The sequence below is a fragment of the Rhinopithecus roxellana genome, chromosome 5, assembly GCF_007565055.1.
Source record: "Rhinopithecus roxellana isolate Shanxi Qingling chromosome 5, ASM756505v1, whole genome shotgun sequence".
Lineage (NCBI taxonomy): Eukaryota > Metazoa > Chordata > Mammalia > Primates > Cercopithecidae > Rhinopithecus > Rhinopithecus roxellana.
The window spans coordinates 167,665,299-167,683,135 of record NC_044553.1 but is presented as its reverse complement, the minus strand read 5'-3'; the positions used below and the strand labels follow the sequence as shown (position 1 = coordinate 167,683,135).

Sequence of the window (17,837 nt, the reverse complement as noted above, 5' to 3'; positions counted from 1 at the left end):
CAAGGGCAGAGCTGTCCCAGAGTGAATGGAGCAGAGCACAACCTCACAACCTCACACCCTATATCTTGCCTGGCCGGGGCCCAGGCTGCAGCCTGCATGCTGTGTACCAGGTAAATGTGAACCCAAGCAACTCTCCTGAAAAGGTGCATTTGATACAGTGTGTCAGGAGACTCAAGAGACAGTTTATTTTTATTTTTTTGAGACAGAGTCTTTCTCTGTTGACCAGACTTGAGTGCAGTGGCACAGTCTCGGTTCATTGCAGCCTTGAGCTCTCGGGCTCAGTCGATCCTCCCACCTCAGCCTCCTGAGTAGCTAAGACCACAGGCATGTGCCACCATGCCCAGCTATTTTTTGTATTCTTTGTAGAGATGGAGTTTCGCCATGTTGTCCAGGCTGGTCTCGAACTCCTGAGCTCAAGTGATTCTCAACCTTGGCCTCCCAAAGTGCTGGGATTACAGCCATGAGCTACTGCGCCCGGCCCTGAGAGACAGTTTAATTTAGTGCTAAGACAAGCCATGACTCCAACAATCAGGTGAGCTTGCATTCAAATCATGCTGCTGCCACTTACTACCTGTGTGACTCTGAGTAGGCTTGTTGTTTCAGTGCTTGCAGCTTCAGTTTCCTTCTCTGTAAAATGGGGATAGAAATACACTTGCTTCATAGGGTTGTCTTTTAAATTAATTAATGTTTAAAAAGCATTCAGCACAGCCTGTCACATATTATACACTTAATAAATGTTAATTTTTTTTTTTTTTTTTTGACATGGAATCTTGCTCTGTTGCCCAGGCTGGACAGCAGTGGCACAATCAGGGCTCATTGCAAGCTCCGCCTCCTGGGTTCACGCCATTTTCCTGCCTCAGCCTCCCGAGTAGCTGGGACTACAGGTGCGGCCACCACGCCCGGCTAATGTTTTGTCTTTTTAGTAGAGACGGGGTTTCACCGTGTTAGCCAGGATGGTCTTTGTCTCCTGACTTGGTGATCCACCCGCCTCGGCCTCCCAAAGTGCTGGGATTACAGGCCTGAGCCACTGTGCCCGGCCAATAAATGTTAACTTTTAAAATCTTTAGTCCTAGCTTTGCCTCTAAGTAGCTGTGATACCCTGTACCAGTCATGTGGTTTCTTTACCTATCAGTTTATTCATCTTTGAATCATGATGACAAAATAATGACATTGGGGAGTTGGATTAGAATTGCCTAGTTTTTTGTATGTGTAGGTTTGCCTTGTGATGAGATGTCCAACAGAAAATCACAGTGGAAATGATTGATTTGAATACATTAAATAAAAATGTATCCATTTAATAATCATAAATAAAATTAGAAGATGAAAAGCAAATGAAAACAAGGTCCTAACTTGACAAAATAAGGGCTAACAACCATAATGAAGAAAGAGCTCTTAAAAATCATTTCAAAACATGGCTGGGCACGATGGCTCATGCCTGTAATCCCAGCACATTGGGAGGCCGAGGCGGGTGGATCACAAGGTCAGGAGATTGAGACCATCCTGGCTAACATATGAAACCCTGTCTCTTCTAAAAAAAAAATACAAAAAATTAACCAGGCGTGCTGGCACACGCCTGTAGTCCCAGCTAATCAGGAGGCTGACACAGGAGAATGGCACGAACTCAGGAGGTGGAGGTTGCAGTGAGCCGCGATTGCGCCACTGCACTCCAGTCTGGGCGACAGAGCAAGACTCCATCTCAAAAAAAAAAGAAAAAAAATCATTTCAAACATTATGAGCCCTACAGAAAAATGGGCAAAGGAGGTTGTAAAAAATTCACAGAAGAGACAGTGTACATGGCTAATAAAAATGAAAATCGATTCCAACTTTAGCAATAATCAAAGGAGTACATGTTAAAATGATTTTTACCAATTTTTTCCCTATTGTGACAAACGTTGGCTAGTTGTTCACCAGCAGATTTCCTCCTGGGAATAGAGATAGACTGTGTTTCCCACAATCCTTTCCAGGTAGGTATACTGCCATATGACTAAACTGGGTAATGGAATACCAGGGACAGTGATTTAAGCTACCTTAGTGAAGCTGCTAGCTCAGTCCTCTATGCCTTCTCTTTCCCTTTGTTTGGTCACTGGCTGGAAAGAACCCAGGTGAAGACGATGAGGCCCTAGACGATGGTGGAATCACTCGATGGAAAAAGGGTCCCTGGATGCCTGCATGACTGTGTGAAGTAGAATGTTCTTGACAACCTGCATCAGATAGTGACTTGAGCAAAAATCCTTTTATTGTGTTAAGCCATTGACATTTTGAGGGGGTTTGTGGCAGAGTTACCCTGGCCTAACTAATTACTTATCAATTTAGGAGAGATTGCAATCATAGCATTATTGGCAAATGTGTTTATTTCATACACTACATGAGAGATTCTAGGTTGATACAATTCTTTTTGAAAAAGATTCATCGTGAAGGACCTTAGTCATACTTTTTGGCTTAACGATTTCATTTTTTAGGAATTTATCCTAAGGAACAAGGAAGAGTAGCAAATAAGGGATTTTATACAAAGATGTTCATCATATATTCCAACAATAAGGGAACATTATTAGGTGTGTTATCAGGCATTCATAGGGTGGATTATTTTGCAGCGATTAGAAATGATTTTGAATATTACTAATGAGACGCTTAGGATGTAAGGTAAAAATAGAATCCAAAACTACATGTGTGATTTTGTTTTGTAGAAATAGTATATGTAAAATATGCAGATGATACATATAAGCATTACGCGTAGAAAAAATAAATAAGAACATCAAAAGGTTTAATGGTGAGTAACTTGGATTATTAGGTAATACAATTAGAATGAGTAATTTTGGTTTTCCTCTTTATATTTTTCTGTAGTTTCGAACTTTCCTTAATAAATAGATTTCCTTAATAAATTTTATAGACAGATTTTTTTCCAAAAGAATACCTCATTGGCTGTGTTTCACTCAGCCCTGAATCCTCACCTTGTGAATGAATTTGGTATTTACTGTGTTTATTCTTTTAGTGTTAGTGCCTTTGTTACACCTTCCTTCCCCAACACGTGTGTGTGTGTGTATGCTCATGCACAGATGTACACAGGTGCTCACCAGAGTGGTAAGAGGCCATTTGTAGATAGTAGGACTGAGGCCTTGTATTGGAAAGCAGGGAGGAAGGCCTGAGCCCCCAGCTGCCTTTTTCTCCCCTGGCCACCTGCTTTTGGCCAAGGCAGCTGAAGAATATTGGTTTTTGGAATGAGATGGATCATCATCTTGGAGAAAGGGCAGCACATCAGAAAAGCTGCGGCTCCCATGCAGAGCTCAGCCATGGTAGTCTGATGTTTTTTTCTTTGGTAACTATGACCCAGGGATTATAAACTGCTCTTGGCAGCGGATGCTGGGGAGAGGTTGAGTCTGAGAAGGGGGAAGGTTGGAGTGTGTCTAGGTGTCTTTGATTCCTAGGTAAGGTGGCCTGCATCTCATCACTGCTGTTTATTTGGGTGTTGTGGTCTTTAGGAGTGGAAGAATGTCATGTTAATTTCAGAAACAGTTAGCAGAAGAATGGAGTTGCTGTTTGGATCCTGGGCTGGGCAGTGGTGCCTCAGACAGGCAGCACAATCCTGCATGGAAGAGAAAGCCCCCACCTGAGTTTGAGTGGAAGGCCTTTCTGTCACTGGGAACACCTACTGCACCCCAGGTGCTATTCTAGACACCAGAACTATAACAAGTAAGTATTTGAGGAAGAGGTCCTTTGTTGTGAGGGAGGAAAGACAAGCCCAAATCATGATGATATGCTGTGACGATCCCTAGTTCTGCATCTGAGACTTGCACAGAAGCAAAGACATTTAACCAGGTTAATCAAGTGCTGTAAATCAAGCAACGAAGTCAGTCATATCTGGGGAAGAAAAGCGCTCTTACTCCAAAGGTTTTCCCCCACTTTGATCTGCAGTATCACGTCATCTGAAATTGAAAAAGCAACTTTATACAGAAGCAGGAACAAATGGCTCATTTATTTTAAATATCCTGCCCGCCTGATATTTCTGCCCTTGAATATTTTCTTTAGTTACCTGGGAAACGTTTTTTTAGGACTGAAAACAGATATAAACCACACCAATGTTAATGACCATGAAAATGATGCAATTTGCATTGAAATCCTTAACTAATCTGTGCTGATTACCTAATTTCTCCAGGTGAGGATGGAGAAGCAAGGTGTTTTCCTTAATGAGTAACAAAACCCGCTGTAATGTGTTTGCTTGAAAGCTGCCAGGGAGTTTTAATAGACCTTCTCAAGGTTTAGTCCTAATCCAGATTCTGTGGGTTTTCACGCTGCTCTGGGCAGGCCAGCCAGTCTGCAGTGTGGGGGTTCCATGGGAAGAAATGAGTTCTGCAGCTGAGTTTGGATATGGCAGGAACAAAAAGGACAGCCTCTGTGAGGTGGTAGGAGAAAGGACTGTGAGCCAAGGACATGTTAGGGGAACATTCCTCTGGCTGTCCTCACAGGCAGGGAGCAGCTGGAAATGTGACCAGGCCTGGGGCTCCAAGGTCAGCGTCCCTGAATACCTCTGGCCTGGGACAGGATTTCCTGAAAGGGCTGTGACAGTTGATGACCGCCACCAGAGAGCTCGGGAGGGTGGGACCTCCACAGAGGCAGTGTGCATCTGCAGTGGGTTAGCGCCTTCAGCGCCTTCATTCTCTCCCTAGGGCAGTCTAGACATTGGCTGAACATTGGCAAAAGCAGTGAGAGAGAAATCACACGTGGGTCCTGCTTTCTAAGAGAGAAAAGTCTATAAGAAACTCATGCCGTTCATTCTTCACCCATTCACCCATTCATTCATTCATCCAACTGTGATTGCATGCCCGCCCTGTGTTGGCAGCAAGTCTAATGGAAGGGCATTTGTAAAGAGGACTGAAAGAGTCCTTTACCTTAAGACGCTTCCCATCCAGTGAGGGGCAAGTGTGAACAGGTATGTCTAGTATCTGTTAAGGAAGATGATCTCCTCTCTTTGAACTTCTAGACTCTGTCCTGTGCCTGTCATTGTCAGCTAGCAAGTCTGCCCACCATATTGTTTATGAGGATGATTTAAAGCCTATGCCTCCCTCCACTTTTCCCGCTTGCTGTGGATAATCTCCATTTAATCAGGGGGTAACTTGAAGAAATAAGAGCATCCCTTTTTCTGCCTCTTGCTTTTGGGCCATTCTTCTTGGCTGCCTTCTCCAGCCAAAGCTCTTTCTCCAGTGTACTGAGTTTTCTCAGGTCGGGGTGGAGGGGACACTCTGCACATGTTGTCCTGGGCCTGCCCCCACCTCCATGCAGTGTGGGGCAGCCTCCTCCCAATGCCTTCCTTGGCTTCCACCTCCATGCTTTGCCCCTTCTCCTCCTCCCCTGTTGGCTCCAAGGGCCTTGTTGGATCCCTGGTCCTGTCCTCTGTCATACACACTGGGCTCTTTCTCCAGTATGGGGTCCCTGGTCCTGTCCTCTGTCATACACACTGGGCTCTTTCTCCAGTATGGGGTTCGTTCATTCCCCAAACACACAAGTCCCTTGGTTTTTTGTTTTAGTTTAGCATTTTTTTTTTTTTTTTTTTTTAAGACTCCAGAAGCTTTCCTGTCCACTCAACCAATCATCTTTCTTCAAACCCCGTTACTTATCCAGGTGCTGGTTCCCTGTGCCTGAGCTACCCTGGACCCGCTCTGTGGCCTCGGTTTGCTGTGAGGATTGTATAGCATGACTTAACGTCCCACCTCAGGTGGGATAATCCAGTAAAAGCCAATTCCCGACTCTTTTCTCATCATGCAAGAAAAAAGTGCTTTTATCCACCATGCCTAGAATGTCAGACTGGGGACGGTAAGGGCACTGCAAACAGAAGGTCAAGGTTGCGTGAGGAGAGTTTGCGTAAATGTTGGCAGGAGAGGAGTGTGTGTTGGTGATGTTGGTACAGACAGGACAAGGCTCCAGTGGTGGAGGCTCCTGTCTTGTCTTGTCGGGACCTTCAGAGGCAGCTTTCCTGGGAAACAGGCAGGTTCTGAGAACTTGTCCTCACCGCATGTGACTGGGTGTTGGATTTGGGGTCTGGAGCTACTTCATTCTAACATCTCTGGTCCTCATTCCTTGCCAGTGAGTCACTTCCCCTCCCCAGGGATGAGTGCTTTTGTTTGGGTAGTTGCTTTACACTGTGGGAGTTCCAGAGGACAGCGTGTGTAGGAGGGAGGGAGGGAGGAAGGTGGAACTGGTGCCTGCAATGAGGCCTTCCTGAACCCCGACTTGAGAGACTGAGCAGATCCTTGTCTTCTGAGGCATGGGTTCCTCCAGGAGGGGGTCCTCCAGGAGTTCTGGTCAGGCCCTGAGGTGAAAGGGCAGAAAGGATACTCAGAGGTGAGCCTGTGTGTAAGGGGTGGCAGAATGGTGTCACAGATCAGGCAGCATGGCCTCCTTTCGGGTCAGGGAACCCTTTTCCACCCTTAGTTTGATGATCCTGGCCCTCTGTCTGACCCCGCTGTCCTGAGCCTTGGGCCTGTTGTGCCTCCCCCTGGTGTGTGGGGACGGCCACTTTGGCCTGAACCAAATTGGGTGACTCATTCAAGCTTCCTGTAGGATCATTGTGGAAGGGAGAGAAGGTGGGGCCTCCATGCCCCAAGGAGCATATGTTCTAACAGAAACGAGATTGTTAGATTTTTTGTTCACTGTCAAGAAAGGTTATAAATCAACAGGAGCAAACCTCAAAAGGCGGACAGAGCTCTGCAGACAGCACGTGTGCTCAGCCCTCTCGGTGCACCCTTGCCAGACGGATATTTGGGAACCCTCACTCTTTCCAGGTCCCTCCCTGCTCCACAACCTATAATGGCTCTTTCTTGCCCATCTTGTCAACATTGGCCGGGCGTCACTTTTCAGGGCCTGAGATAACGTTTGGCTTTGCCTTGGCTTCTAAGTTTAATTCCCCACAATCACAGTTCTAGTCCTCTGCTGCCCTCTGGTCTTCCAGAATGAGGACTTTTAAACTTTTCTGGCTGGGAGCCACAGTAAGAAATACTTATTCTTATTATGCGTGATGAGTGCAGGTATTTTTTTTCTCTTATCTTTCATTCTTTTTTACTTATTAAGAAATGCTGTTTGTGACCCGAGAAATTAATTTCATGGCAAACTCATGAGTGGTGACCCCCAGTTTGAAAAGCAGGGCTGATTTAACACAATACTAATCACAGAAGCTCAAGTGAGAGTCAAGAAGAATGGCAGAGCTGGAAACTACCAGTGCAAACTCATCAGCCGTATCCTGAGGGAGAAGTGACAAATCAAATCCGATAAGAAGTTGGTCCAAAAACATACTAGAGCAGTGGCCTCCAATGATTTTTTCTGATTGCACTGATTATAAAAATTTTTGCCTCAGTAAAAAAATGTTTGAGCATACACCTTCAATATTTGTCTGGTTATTTATTTTACTATCAGCGGTAAGGTTGCAAATCTGTTTTCAAAGGTTTTAATAATTTCAGACGTTTTTCCGGGTGACATCTCATCAGATCTGTTCAGGCAGTCTCCCCACTCTGGAGACAACTGCTTTTCCCAAAACCTTCTTTCTTCTATATTGCCCTTCCTTTCCTGACATAACCACTGTATCAGTCTGTTCTCACACTGCTGTAAAGATCTACCCAAGACTGGGTCATTTATAAGTAAAGGAGATTTAATTGACTCATAGTTCTGCATTGCTGGGGAGGCCTCAGGAAACTTACAATCATGGTGGAAGGGGAAGCAGGCACACATTACATGGCGGCAGGTGAGAGAGAACAAGCAAGAGCAGGGAAAACTACCTTATAAAACCATCAGATCTTGTGGGCCCTCACTCCCTATCACAAGAACAGCATGGGGGAAATTGCCCCCATGATCCAGTCACTTCCCATCTGGTCCCTCCCTTGGCATTTGGGGGTAATAGGGATTACAATTCGAGATAAGATTTGGGTGGAGACACAGAACCAAACCATGTCAACCACAAAATCTTCATTTGCTCCTTCTGTCCCCCAGAAATCTAGAGGGAGTTGTCTTTGACACCTCTCTTTCTCTTGTCTCCTTAACCATTCACTTACTGTGTTCTGGGGACTTGACTGCCCAGTAGACAGTCAGCTCTTCCCACTTTCTTCTGCCACATTGCTTCCTTTTTCCTCCCACTCCTCACAAGAGCCTCCCTCTCCTGGGATGCTTCTCTCCCCTCTCCACAAGGCCAACTCCTACTCACCCCTCAAGCCCCCACGTAGAGGCCACTGCCTCAGAGGGATCTTCCCTGATCACTGCCCAGGGCACTTTCTGAGGCACCTTGGACTTTGATGGCTTTTACTGCAATTTTATTTTTATACTTATTTATGGTTTAGTTTGTTTAAAGAGTGTAGTTCTCCAGCATCGAGGCTGTAATTTCTTGATGTGTATGTGTGTGTGTTCAGCACCTAGGCCATACAGTCTAGACAAATATTTAATACAACAATCCTATGAGGTAGTTACAAACAGTATCCCCCCCGGCATTTTACAGATGAAGAAAGGTTAATTGCCAAAAGTCAGCTGGTTAATAAATGTGAATGCTGGCCTAATACCCATTTCTTTCCAATTACAGTGTGCACACTTACCAACAACTCTAGATAATTCATGTATTAACTCATTAGGCTAAGGCTTGAATTTAAGTCCCATCTACCTTGCTTATGCCAGACCATCCCTCTACAGCCGTTCTCCTTCTTGTGCTAGTCTGAGTTGTACTTAGGATCTGAATGAACAGTTTACCCTGTGTTGTTCTGGATGGTAACACCATCCTTTTCCCCACAGTCCATCTCCCGAACCAGTCCCACAGCACTGGAGAGGCCCTGAGCCTACCACCTATTGAATAAATAATTACTGATTAGTTGATGGTTATCAGGGACTTGGCAAAGACTTCATTTTACTTCCAAGTTAAATCCCCTGACTTGGTGCAGACCTGTTCTGCAGCCAAGAGCAAGAAGACCGTACCTTCGATTCAAAAGCGTTTTAACTGTTCCAATTTGCACTTGTTGGCCTTCTTCCTGATGAATCTCAGTGTAATTTCTGGCTGAGAGCCAAGAATTTAAGGGTCTTCAATACCAGGAGTAATTTCATGAGTTGCTGATGGCTAATTAGGGATGATTACAGTTAAGAGGCTTTCCTTTCTTAATAATCCCCAGAAAGGGCCTGTGGTAACTTAAAATCTTGATTCTTTTCCCTTGAGAATGGAATTGTCTGGTTCTCATGACTATCTTTTCATAAATCCTTGTCATTTATCTTCCCACCCACCTTTTCTGGTGAAAAGAAAGTCTGAAGTCCCTGGAAGAAACAAGAAAATAATGATCTTAGAGAACTCTGCCTTTATTAGAAAGGATCCCTGGCCCACCTTGGAACCTTGCTTCATTTGTCTTTCCCTTCAAGGAGATGCAGCAGGAGAGGAGACTGGACCATGCTCTCTTTTATTCTCAAGTTTTATTACATTGCAACCTATCTGCCCATCCTGGGCTTTCTGGTGCTGTTTATAACTTGCCTTTGAAACTATTGGCTCTCTTGACAATTTTTAGAAATTTTGTTTAGTGAGGGCTTCTGAATGAAGTAGTATTTGTGGGCAAGAGGTTTTACCTCCCTGTTTTCACTGTGGCAACATATTTTAAGTGTTGCTTGACCTCTTCTTGCATCACTGTATTAGTTCATTTTGCGTTGCTATAAAGGAATGCTTAAGACTGGGTAATTTATAGAAAGGTTTATTTGGCTCCCAATTCTGCAGGCTGTACAAGAAGCATGGTGCTGGCTGGCATCGGCTTCTGGTGAGGACCTCCGGAAGCTTTCAATCATGGTGGAGGAGGAAGGACAGTCAGTGTGTCACATGGCAAGAGAGGGAGCAAGAGAGAAGGGAGGAGGTGCCACACTCCTTTTAGGCTCTTTTAAACAGTCAGATCTCACCCTAATAGAGCGAGAACTCATTACCACAAGGAGGGCATCAGGGCATTCATGAGGGACCCACCTGCATGACCAAACACCTCCAATGGGCCCCACCTCTAATACTGGAAATCAGTTTTCAGCATGAGATTGGAAGAGGACGAGTATCCAAACTCTCAGCATCATCAGAGCTACTATTTACTGAGAGTGACCCTGTCCCAGCCACTGTCTAAGCATGTCACATGCGTCCCTTCATTTAATCTTTACAACAACCTGCAGGAATTCTTTAGACAGTATCTTTTAAATAAGTTTTATTGAGATATAATTCGTTTCCCATACGTTTCACAATTTTGTGTACAATTCAGTGGTTTTTAATATATTTGCAGGGTTGTACAACCATCACCACAATCTAATTTTGGAACATATTTGTTACTCCAGGAAGAAACACTGTACCCTCCCATGAACTCCTCCAACCCCCAATCCCTGGCAACCACGAATCTACTTTCTGTCCCTATAGATTTGCCTATTCTCGGTATTACCTATAAATGGAGTCATATAATGCATGCTATTTTTGTATCTGGCTCTTTTCACTTAACATAATGTTTTCAAGGTTCATCCCCATTGTAGCATGTGTGAGTACTTTATTTCTTTTTGTTGTTAGGCAATAGTTTTACTCAACTTGCACAGATAGGGACACCAAGACACATGAATGTGACATGACATCTATGGTCAACTAGCTTGTAATAGATGGGGCTGGATTTCCAGCACTAGTGTGCCTAGCACCAGCTCCCCTATTAGCTCAGAGTCTGAGGTGATCGCTCTGATAGTAATGTACTGAACATCTTCTGTGGGTCAGGCACTGTGCTGGTTGTCTTGTAAACTTGTTACCTCATGTTCATATATAATTGGATTTCAGTTGGGAAATCCTGGTAACCATAACTGGGCACTTTTGTTTTAGTATCTTCCATTTGCTCATTTCTGGTTTTGCTGACCCAGTTATGCTTCTAGAATCTTCCTAAGTAAATGTTGCTAAAAATAACATTGTTCATTTCCGTAGGACTTGAACGCCACTCCCAATTGCAGAAAATTGGTAACGTCTCTGAAGAGCCCTTGCTTTTGCCTGGACCCTCAGCATCATGGTTTTCCATTTCATGGGGTCTCTCAGGTAAGTGAAGAACCTTTTTTTAAAGAAATAGGAGAATACGAAATTTGGTATTTGCATTGTACTATGTTGTTTCTTAAAGTAAGTGACCTTTATGGTCTGAAGCTGACCGATATTTTTGATATAATATGTCGACATGTGTAAAAGTTTGCTATTCAGAAGGGCCTTGGGAGTTGTGTGCTATGCTGAATGGCTTGGGGTCGAAGTCAATCTACTGCCTTCTGGGAAACCTTCTCTAGGCTTCAAGAAATTTTTTCTAGGCCGGGCGTGGTGGCTCACACCTGTAATCCCAGCATTTTGGGAGACTGAGGTGGGTGGATCACCTGAGGTCAGGAGTTCAAGACCAGTCTAGCCAACGTGGTGAAACCCCATCTCTATTAAAAATACAAAATTAGCTGGGCATGGCGGTGGGCACCTGTAATTCCAGCTACTTGGGAGGCTGAGGCAGGAGAATCACTTGAATCCTGGAGGCGGGGTCAGATCAATGTATATTTACCATGGTTGCATAATAGAATTGTCTAAAGAACTTTTAAAAAATTGTTCTCTGGTTGCAACACCATAGATTTTGATTGAATCTGGTATTTTAAAATGATGCTCCCTCTTGTCCCTTATGTGCAAAACATTTTTGACTTTCATTTGCATTTTAAAATTCAATCTTCATATCAACCATGCGTGGCAAGTTGAGTTAGTACTATTATCCCTTTTGTGTAGATCAGAAAACTAATGCTCAGAGAGCTTTCATCATGACTGTTGCCTTCCTTTATGTGCAGAGTTAGAATAAGGGCTCTGAGCATTGGAACTGTAGTCCATGTTATTGAGGTTGTTTTCAAACTTTTTAAAAAGGTTGACAGAGCCTTTTAAAAATTCCTCCATCAAAATCCTATGCAAAATCTCAATATATAAAATAGACAATGGCAGTATTTTATTAATATAAATGTACTATATAAGTTTAAATTTATAATATTTATACATTATGAGATCAATGCATTAATTTTGATAAATACCAACATTTGAAATCAGGATTTATGGTTGGCAGCTTAAATATCTGCCCTAGCATCTAGTTTATTTCGCAGCTGTTTTAGCTGCATACATTAAGAAAATCCAGCCCATACAGGTAAGTACTTGCAGTTGGTAACAATTCTGTGATGAAGCTCATCTTACTATTTTAGGATACTATTTAAATGAATTGATTGAGAATCTGGAATGGGGGAAGGAAGAAAGTTTTGTTTCAAAGTTGAATCATTACAATATCTTGTAGTCTTTTTTTCATAACTGTACATTAATCCCAAATGCCTAGAACTTACAACAGAAAGTAAAATGCTCTGTAATATATAACATATTATATATGATGCTGCCACAGGTGGTTGGCCAACCAGGGCTAGAGCATTTGCAAGTGGATGCCCTTGGGCTAATGCCTGGCATTTAACTGAGTACGGTGCATGTGTGTGAGCTTCAGTATGTAGTTGCTTGTATACTTTTACATGAGCAGACGTGTGTAGGCCTGCAGTCCAAATACCCACAGAGAACTACAAACCTCTTTATCAATGACATATTCACATGCATGTCACTTATGGTCAGAAAAGAAAGAAAAAGCTTCATTCTGAAGGCTGTATGATATTGAGCCGTGAGGAGGACAGCCCATATTCATGTTTGGTGGTCTTTTCAGGATAGAAGTTGGCATCTAGTACAAATTAGCATGTGTCCTTTTTTAAAACTATAGTTTTTTTTTTTTTTTTTGAGACGGAGTCTCGCTCTGTCGCCCCGGCTGGAGTGCAGTGGCGCGATCTCGGCTCACTGCAAGCTCGCCTCCCGGGTTCACGCCATTCTCCTGCCTCAGTCTCCCGAGTAGCTGGGACTACGGCGACTGCCACCTCGCACAGCTAATTTTTTGTATTTAAAACTATAGTTTAAAAAAGAGTTTAAAAGATATTTCAAGACATGAAATATGCATCTAGTTTGTGGAAGTTCCAAAATACTGTTGTAAAACCACAGGGTAGTGAGAAACGCAGTTGGCCCACAGGGTCACTGTAGGACCACGGCATTTTAAGCACCAGGACCCCATGTGGGACAAAGAAGTTGAGGTCACAGTCGGTTATTGAACTGGTTCGAAAAGGGCAAGCAGATTATGAAAGGTAGGTTCACCACGTGCTAAGCTCGTGTAAGTCTGGCTGTCATCAAAAAGACCCCTAAAAGTGCTTGAGCACCCTCAAAAATGTGGCCACCCAGGCTGCACAGGCAGGGAGTTTCTTGGGAGGAAGTCCCTTTTGCAAAGTTTTTTCTTAATGTCTTGGTTGTTTTTTTCTTCTTTCTGTTAGGGCTTTCGGGAGGGAGTTTCTTTGCTTTATTCGGAGGGGGGAGGGAGTTCTTTCTTCCGGAGTCCGGGATTAAGTGATTGAAGGACAAGGAAGTGCTCCTCCCCCATGAAGTAGTCCTGTCCACAACCCTCCTCCCAACTCCCTCCTCCCTCACCTCCCCCCTCCCGCCCTCCTCCCTCCCTCCCTCCTCTCCCTCCCCCTCACTCTCTCTCTCTCTCTCTCTTCTCTTTCTCTTTCTTTCTTCTTTCTTTCTTCTTTCTTTCTTTCTTTATCTTCCTTTCTTTCTTTTCTTTTGTTTTTAAAGAGACAGGATTTTGCTTGTCACCCGGCTGGAGTACAGTGGTGCAATCATAGCTCACTGTAACCTTGAACTTCTGGGCTCAAGCAATCCTCCACCTCTGCCTCCCAAGTATGAATAGCTATGTCCTGGAATTTTAATTAATGCCCCTGCAAACAGTTAGCCTCCTGTAATGATCTGAGCAGGGTGTGTGGTATGGAGGTCATCTCCCTTTGCAGGAGGCCTGGGGAACTCACCTCTAAACTGTGCATTATTTCAAGGAAATTGCCCACAAAAGAGAAATTAGCAGGATGGGAGTAGTTGAAAGCTAGATGCTACCCTTGTGGTGGAACTCTGGAAGCCTTGACAGGCCTCCAGCACGAGAGTCCTGCTGCAGGAATTGTTTGAACAGGGCTTCTCAGCAGGACATTTTGCCAAGAATTCTGCTGTCAGTGCTAGAGAAAGAAAATGTGAATTACGAGGATGGCTGATTCTTTAGGAGATCTCAGCTTGAGATTTCCGTCAAACTCCCTTCTTCATAAACCAGGTGCACACCAACCATTTTGCATCCCTCTTTTTAGGGCCATGTAAATATATTTTTAAGAGAAAAAGAAGCAAAACTAGAGTGTCTTTTGTTTAAATGCTTTTCAGAATGTTATGGGGAAAAGGGCTATGATTACTTTAAGAGTGAAAGGTCTTTGACAAAAGTGGTAGATGGGAAGCACACACACACGTACACACATGTTAAGGGATTTTTAATATTTATCAAGGCAACTAAATGCATAAAGATCAATTGGAAAAGCTGGAGAATTTCTCTACCTAAAGAGAAAACAGGTTAAAATTAGGAATTAGCTGCCGAGAAAATCCCTGAAAGAACATTTAAGGGGAGTCACAACTCTGATACACAGAGATTTCATTTAAAAATCCCTCCCCAATTTTTGCCAAGCCACAGAGAAATAGAAAACCAGCTTCTTCTCATTGAAGGAGACAGAGAATCCTTGGGCATTAACATCGCAAGAGTATCTCTGCCTTGTTCAGAGTGTGTAGTAATAAAAAGAATCACAGTTAAACCTAGTAGCAGAAGAGGCACTAAGATTTTAACTCTCGATGGTTCTGGTTGGGGATTATCACTGAATCTTGGACAAGTTCTGGATGCCATGTAAAATTCAGGGCAATTAAAGTCCATGTGGACCAAAGGGTAGGCTAACCCTAGTTTAGGAATGTTTGTCATCTGTTAAAAATTAGAAAGGAAATGGCACTAAATGATACAGAATTATTTATGTTTCTTAAAGACTTGTTCCAATTTATGCACCTTTTTTTTTTTTTGGATGCACAATTACGTCTTTATTTGTTTGTTCAGTGAGTGATAGGAGGGAAACACAATTTTATCCCTAGAACAGTACAATAAATGCTGATGGCTACCTGACTTGTCCAACAAAATCTCTGGAGCCAGTCTGCTTGACCGGATGCTCTTCCTTTACTTCAAGGAGTGCTTTCGTAGGGTTGACATATTTTCTGTTTCGAGTGAAAGTGAAGAAAAAAACAGAACTATCAAATGCCAAACAAGTAGTGAAATTGGCAGGAAATAGAATTGATTTTGGTGATTTTTATTTTGAACAGTAGTTTTTGAAGAATTACAGATGTAATGAGAGTGATTACAGAGTTAGAAGGTGATTTTTATAGATCTTATGAGGGAGACTTCTGGATTATTTTAAGGGTTTTACAGGTTGATGGCCCTAGGTCCAAGTGTCTGGTTTTAGTCTTCTGAAACTTAAAGTTTTTCTTTTCCTTGATACATACTTCAGTAAAGTATTATTACTTTAATGCCTGTCAGCTACTGCACTTAGAAATACAACCAAAAGAGTTGAGGAAATGAGAAAGAGAAAGGTGACTGTTCTTAGGGGTAATTGAAAAAGATCCTGAGTACAGAAAGGAAGAAAGGGGTTCAAAAAACGTGTTTGTATGTGTGAGAACGAGAATGTCCCAAGTAGTGATATTTCAGGTACAATTGATCATTGAAAACTGAAATTTCCCTCAGGGGTAAAGAAATATGTGATAATTGTGTGGGGTCATGGAGTCAATCAGTGTCTCTGTGCTAGTGATCAGGAAATGGGGAGAAAGAGGATGGGGAGGAGGGAGTGGAGGAAGAAGAGGGAAGGAGAAGGAGGAGGAGGAGGAGGAGGGGAAGAGGAGCAAAGGGAAGGAAGGCCAGGCCTGGATCACAAGTATTAAACTTCATGGTATTAATAAGGCAGGCCAGAATTTGTGTAACTTACATCTAAACTACTACTTGGTTGATGCTTAATAAATATTTGTTGAAGAGTAAATGAATAGATTAATTACTGCCTTTTATGTACAATAGATAAGGTTGAAATTTTCTCTTTCCTGACCAGGATGGTTAGCTAGTTAATTACAAAAGTAGGGTGAAGCATGGAAATCAAACAAATGACACACACACACCTTCAACAGTTTGCTTTTAACTTAAAACACATGTACATCCATTTACCAGTTTTTTGATTTGGGGCCATGGGCCTTTCTTTGCTCATGAACCCCTGATTGTCTTTCTTGCACAAACCACACCCATACGCATTATCTGAGGTTTCCATTTGGGTTTCTTTAAAGTGCAGTGAGAATTTAAAGACATTTGCAAAGCAGTCTGAGTACCAGAATGATTCTGGATTTTTATTATTTTTGCCCCTAATCACTTGCAGTTGTCTCATCCACACCTAATTTGCCAGTAGTTTTTTTTTTTTTTTTTTTAAATCTTGGCTGCTTGCCTTTATTGGATCTTTCCAAAGCAATTAACTTCATTTTTGTAGAAACAACTAACAAATGCTCTTTCTTCTTGTGCTTGCTTTCATGGGTTTGTGTACTATTTGAATACTTATGTCATTACAAAGCAATAGCAACTGGCATAAACAGGTATGGGAACATGGTTGACACTATGTGAACACAGCACATCTCGGGGGTACAGGAGGGTGCAAGTGTCCCACAGAAGAATCTGCCAGAGTCTTGTCTGTGGGAAGCTTGGGAGGAGCCATCTAAGTGGTAGGCATACAGGCTAGGAGGAAATAAAATAGATTTTTGGAGGGCTGCCCTGGCAAACCCCCATCTGTAAAATGACGGCAAGCATTCAGACAGTATTGATTTTTCTTTATGCCTGGCACAGGCCTGTACCTGGATCCTGTCCTCATCACTCACTCCTTGACTGTGGGATTTGCTAGAACATTCTGTACCCAAAAAGGTTCAGTGGAGTCAAGGTGTGATCACTGGGCTGCCAATTACCCATTCCTTACATCTCTAAGTGGATTTTTATGCCTTGGGTTAACATTGACCCCTTCTGTTCCTGCCAGGGATTAGAACCAGTAATTCCAATTTGTAGAAATCTGCTTTTTACCAGTGTCTTCCTTTTCCTAGCTCTTTGGTTTTTCCAACAGGGAATTCTGGGATGAACTTAGAAAATATTTTCTTGATGAAAACTGTCACAGAGCAGCACTTTTTTTTTAATTTTTATTTTTTAGAGACAGGGTCTCTCTTTGTTGCCCAGGCTGGAGTGCAGGCACAGTCATAGCTCACTGCCACCTCAAATACCTGGGCTCAAACGACCCTCTCACCTCAACCTCCTGAGTAGCTTAGACTACAGGTGCGTGCCACCAGGCCCAGCTAACTTTAAAAAAAATTTTTTTGTACAGATGTGGTCTCACCATCTTGTCCAGGCTGATCTTAAACTCCTGGACAGCAGCACTTTCTTTAGTGACTGGTATTTCCTCCCTCCTCTCTTTCTCCTTTTCTGCCTTCACTTTATTCTATCCTTCCATTCTGTTATTCACTTGATATTTATTAGTCTTGAGGATGAGACTGCAAAGGTGTATCAGAAACCATTTCTTCAAGAAACCTGCCATTGAGGAGGGAAATTTACCAAAGGGTGTTGTGTCTTTAAAAGCTGTGCTGTGTAGGCCAGCACAGTGGCTCACTGTAGTCCCAGAACTTTGGGAGGCCGAAGCAGGCAGTTCACTCGAGCCCAGGAGTTCAAGGCCAGGCTGGGCAACATAATGAAACCGTGTCTCTACAGAAACAAACAAACAATTAACTGGGTGTGGTTGCATACACCTGTGGTCCCAGCTTTTCAGGAGGCTGATGTGGGAGGATCACTTGAGCCTGGGAGATCGAGGCTGTGGTGAGCTGTGATCTTGCCACTGCACTCCGCCTTGGTGAC

At 43.2% G+C, this 17,837-nt stretch overlaps 1 protein-coding gene across 2 annotated transcripts in view; it reads left to right on the top strand.

The window, feature by feature from the left end:
- THSD4 (thrombospondin type 1 domain containing 4) overlaps positions 1–17,837 on the top strand; it is a 702,136-nt gene that overhangs the window by 14,834 nt on the left and 669,465 nt on the right. For both annotated transcript variants that reach the window (XM_030929758.1, XM_030929757.1), the window contains exon 2: positions 10,925–11,032. In XM_030929758.1, coding sequence (XP_030785618.1) covers positions 11,004–11,032 — 29 coding nt within the window. In that variant the 5' untranslated portion in view covers positions 10,925–11,003. The remainder of the gene's footprint in view (positions 1–10,924; positions 11,033–17,837) is intronic.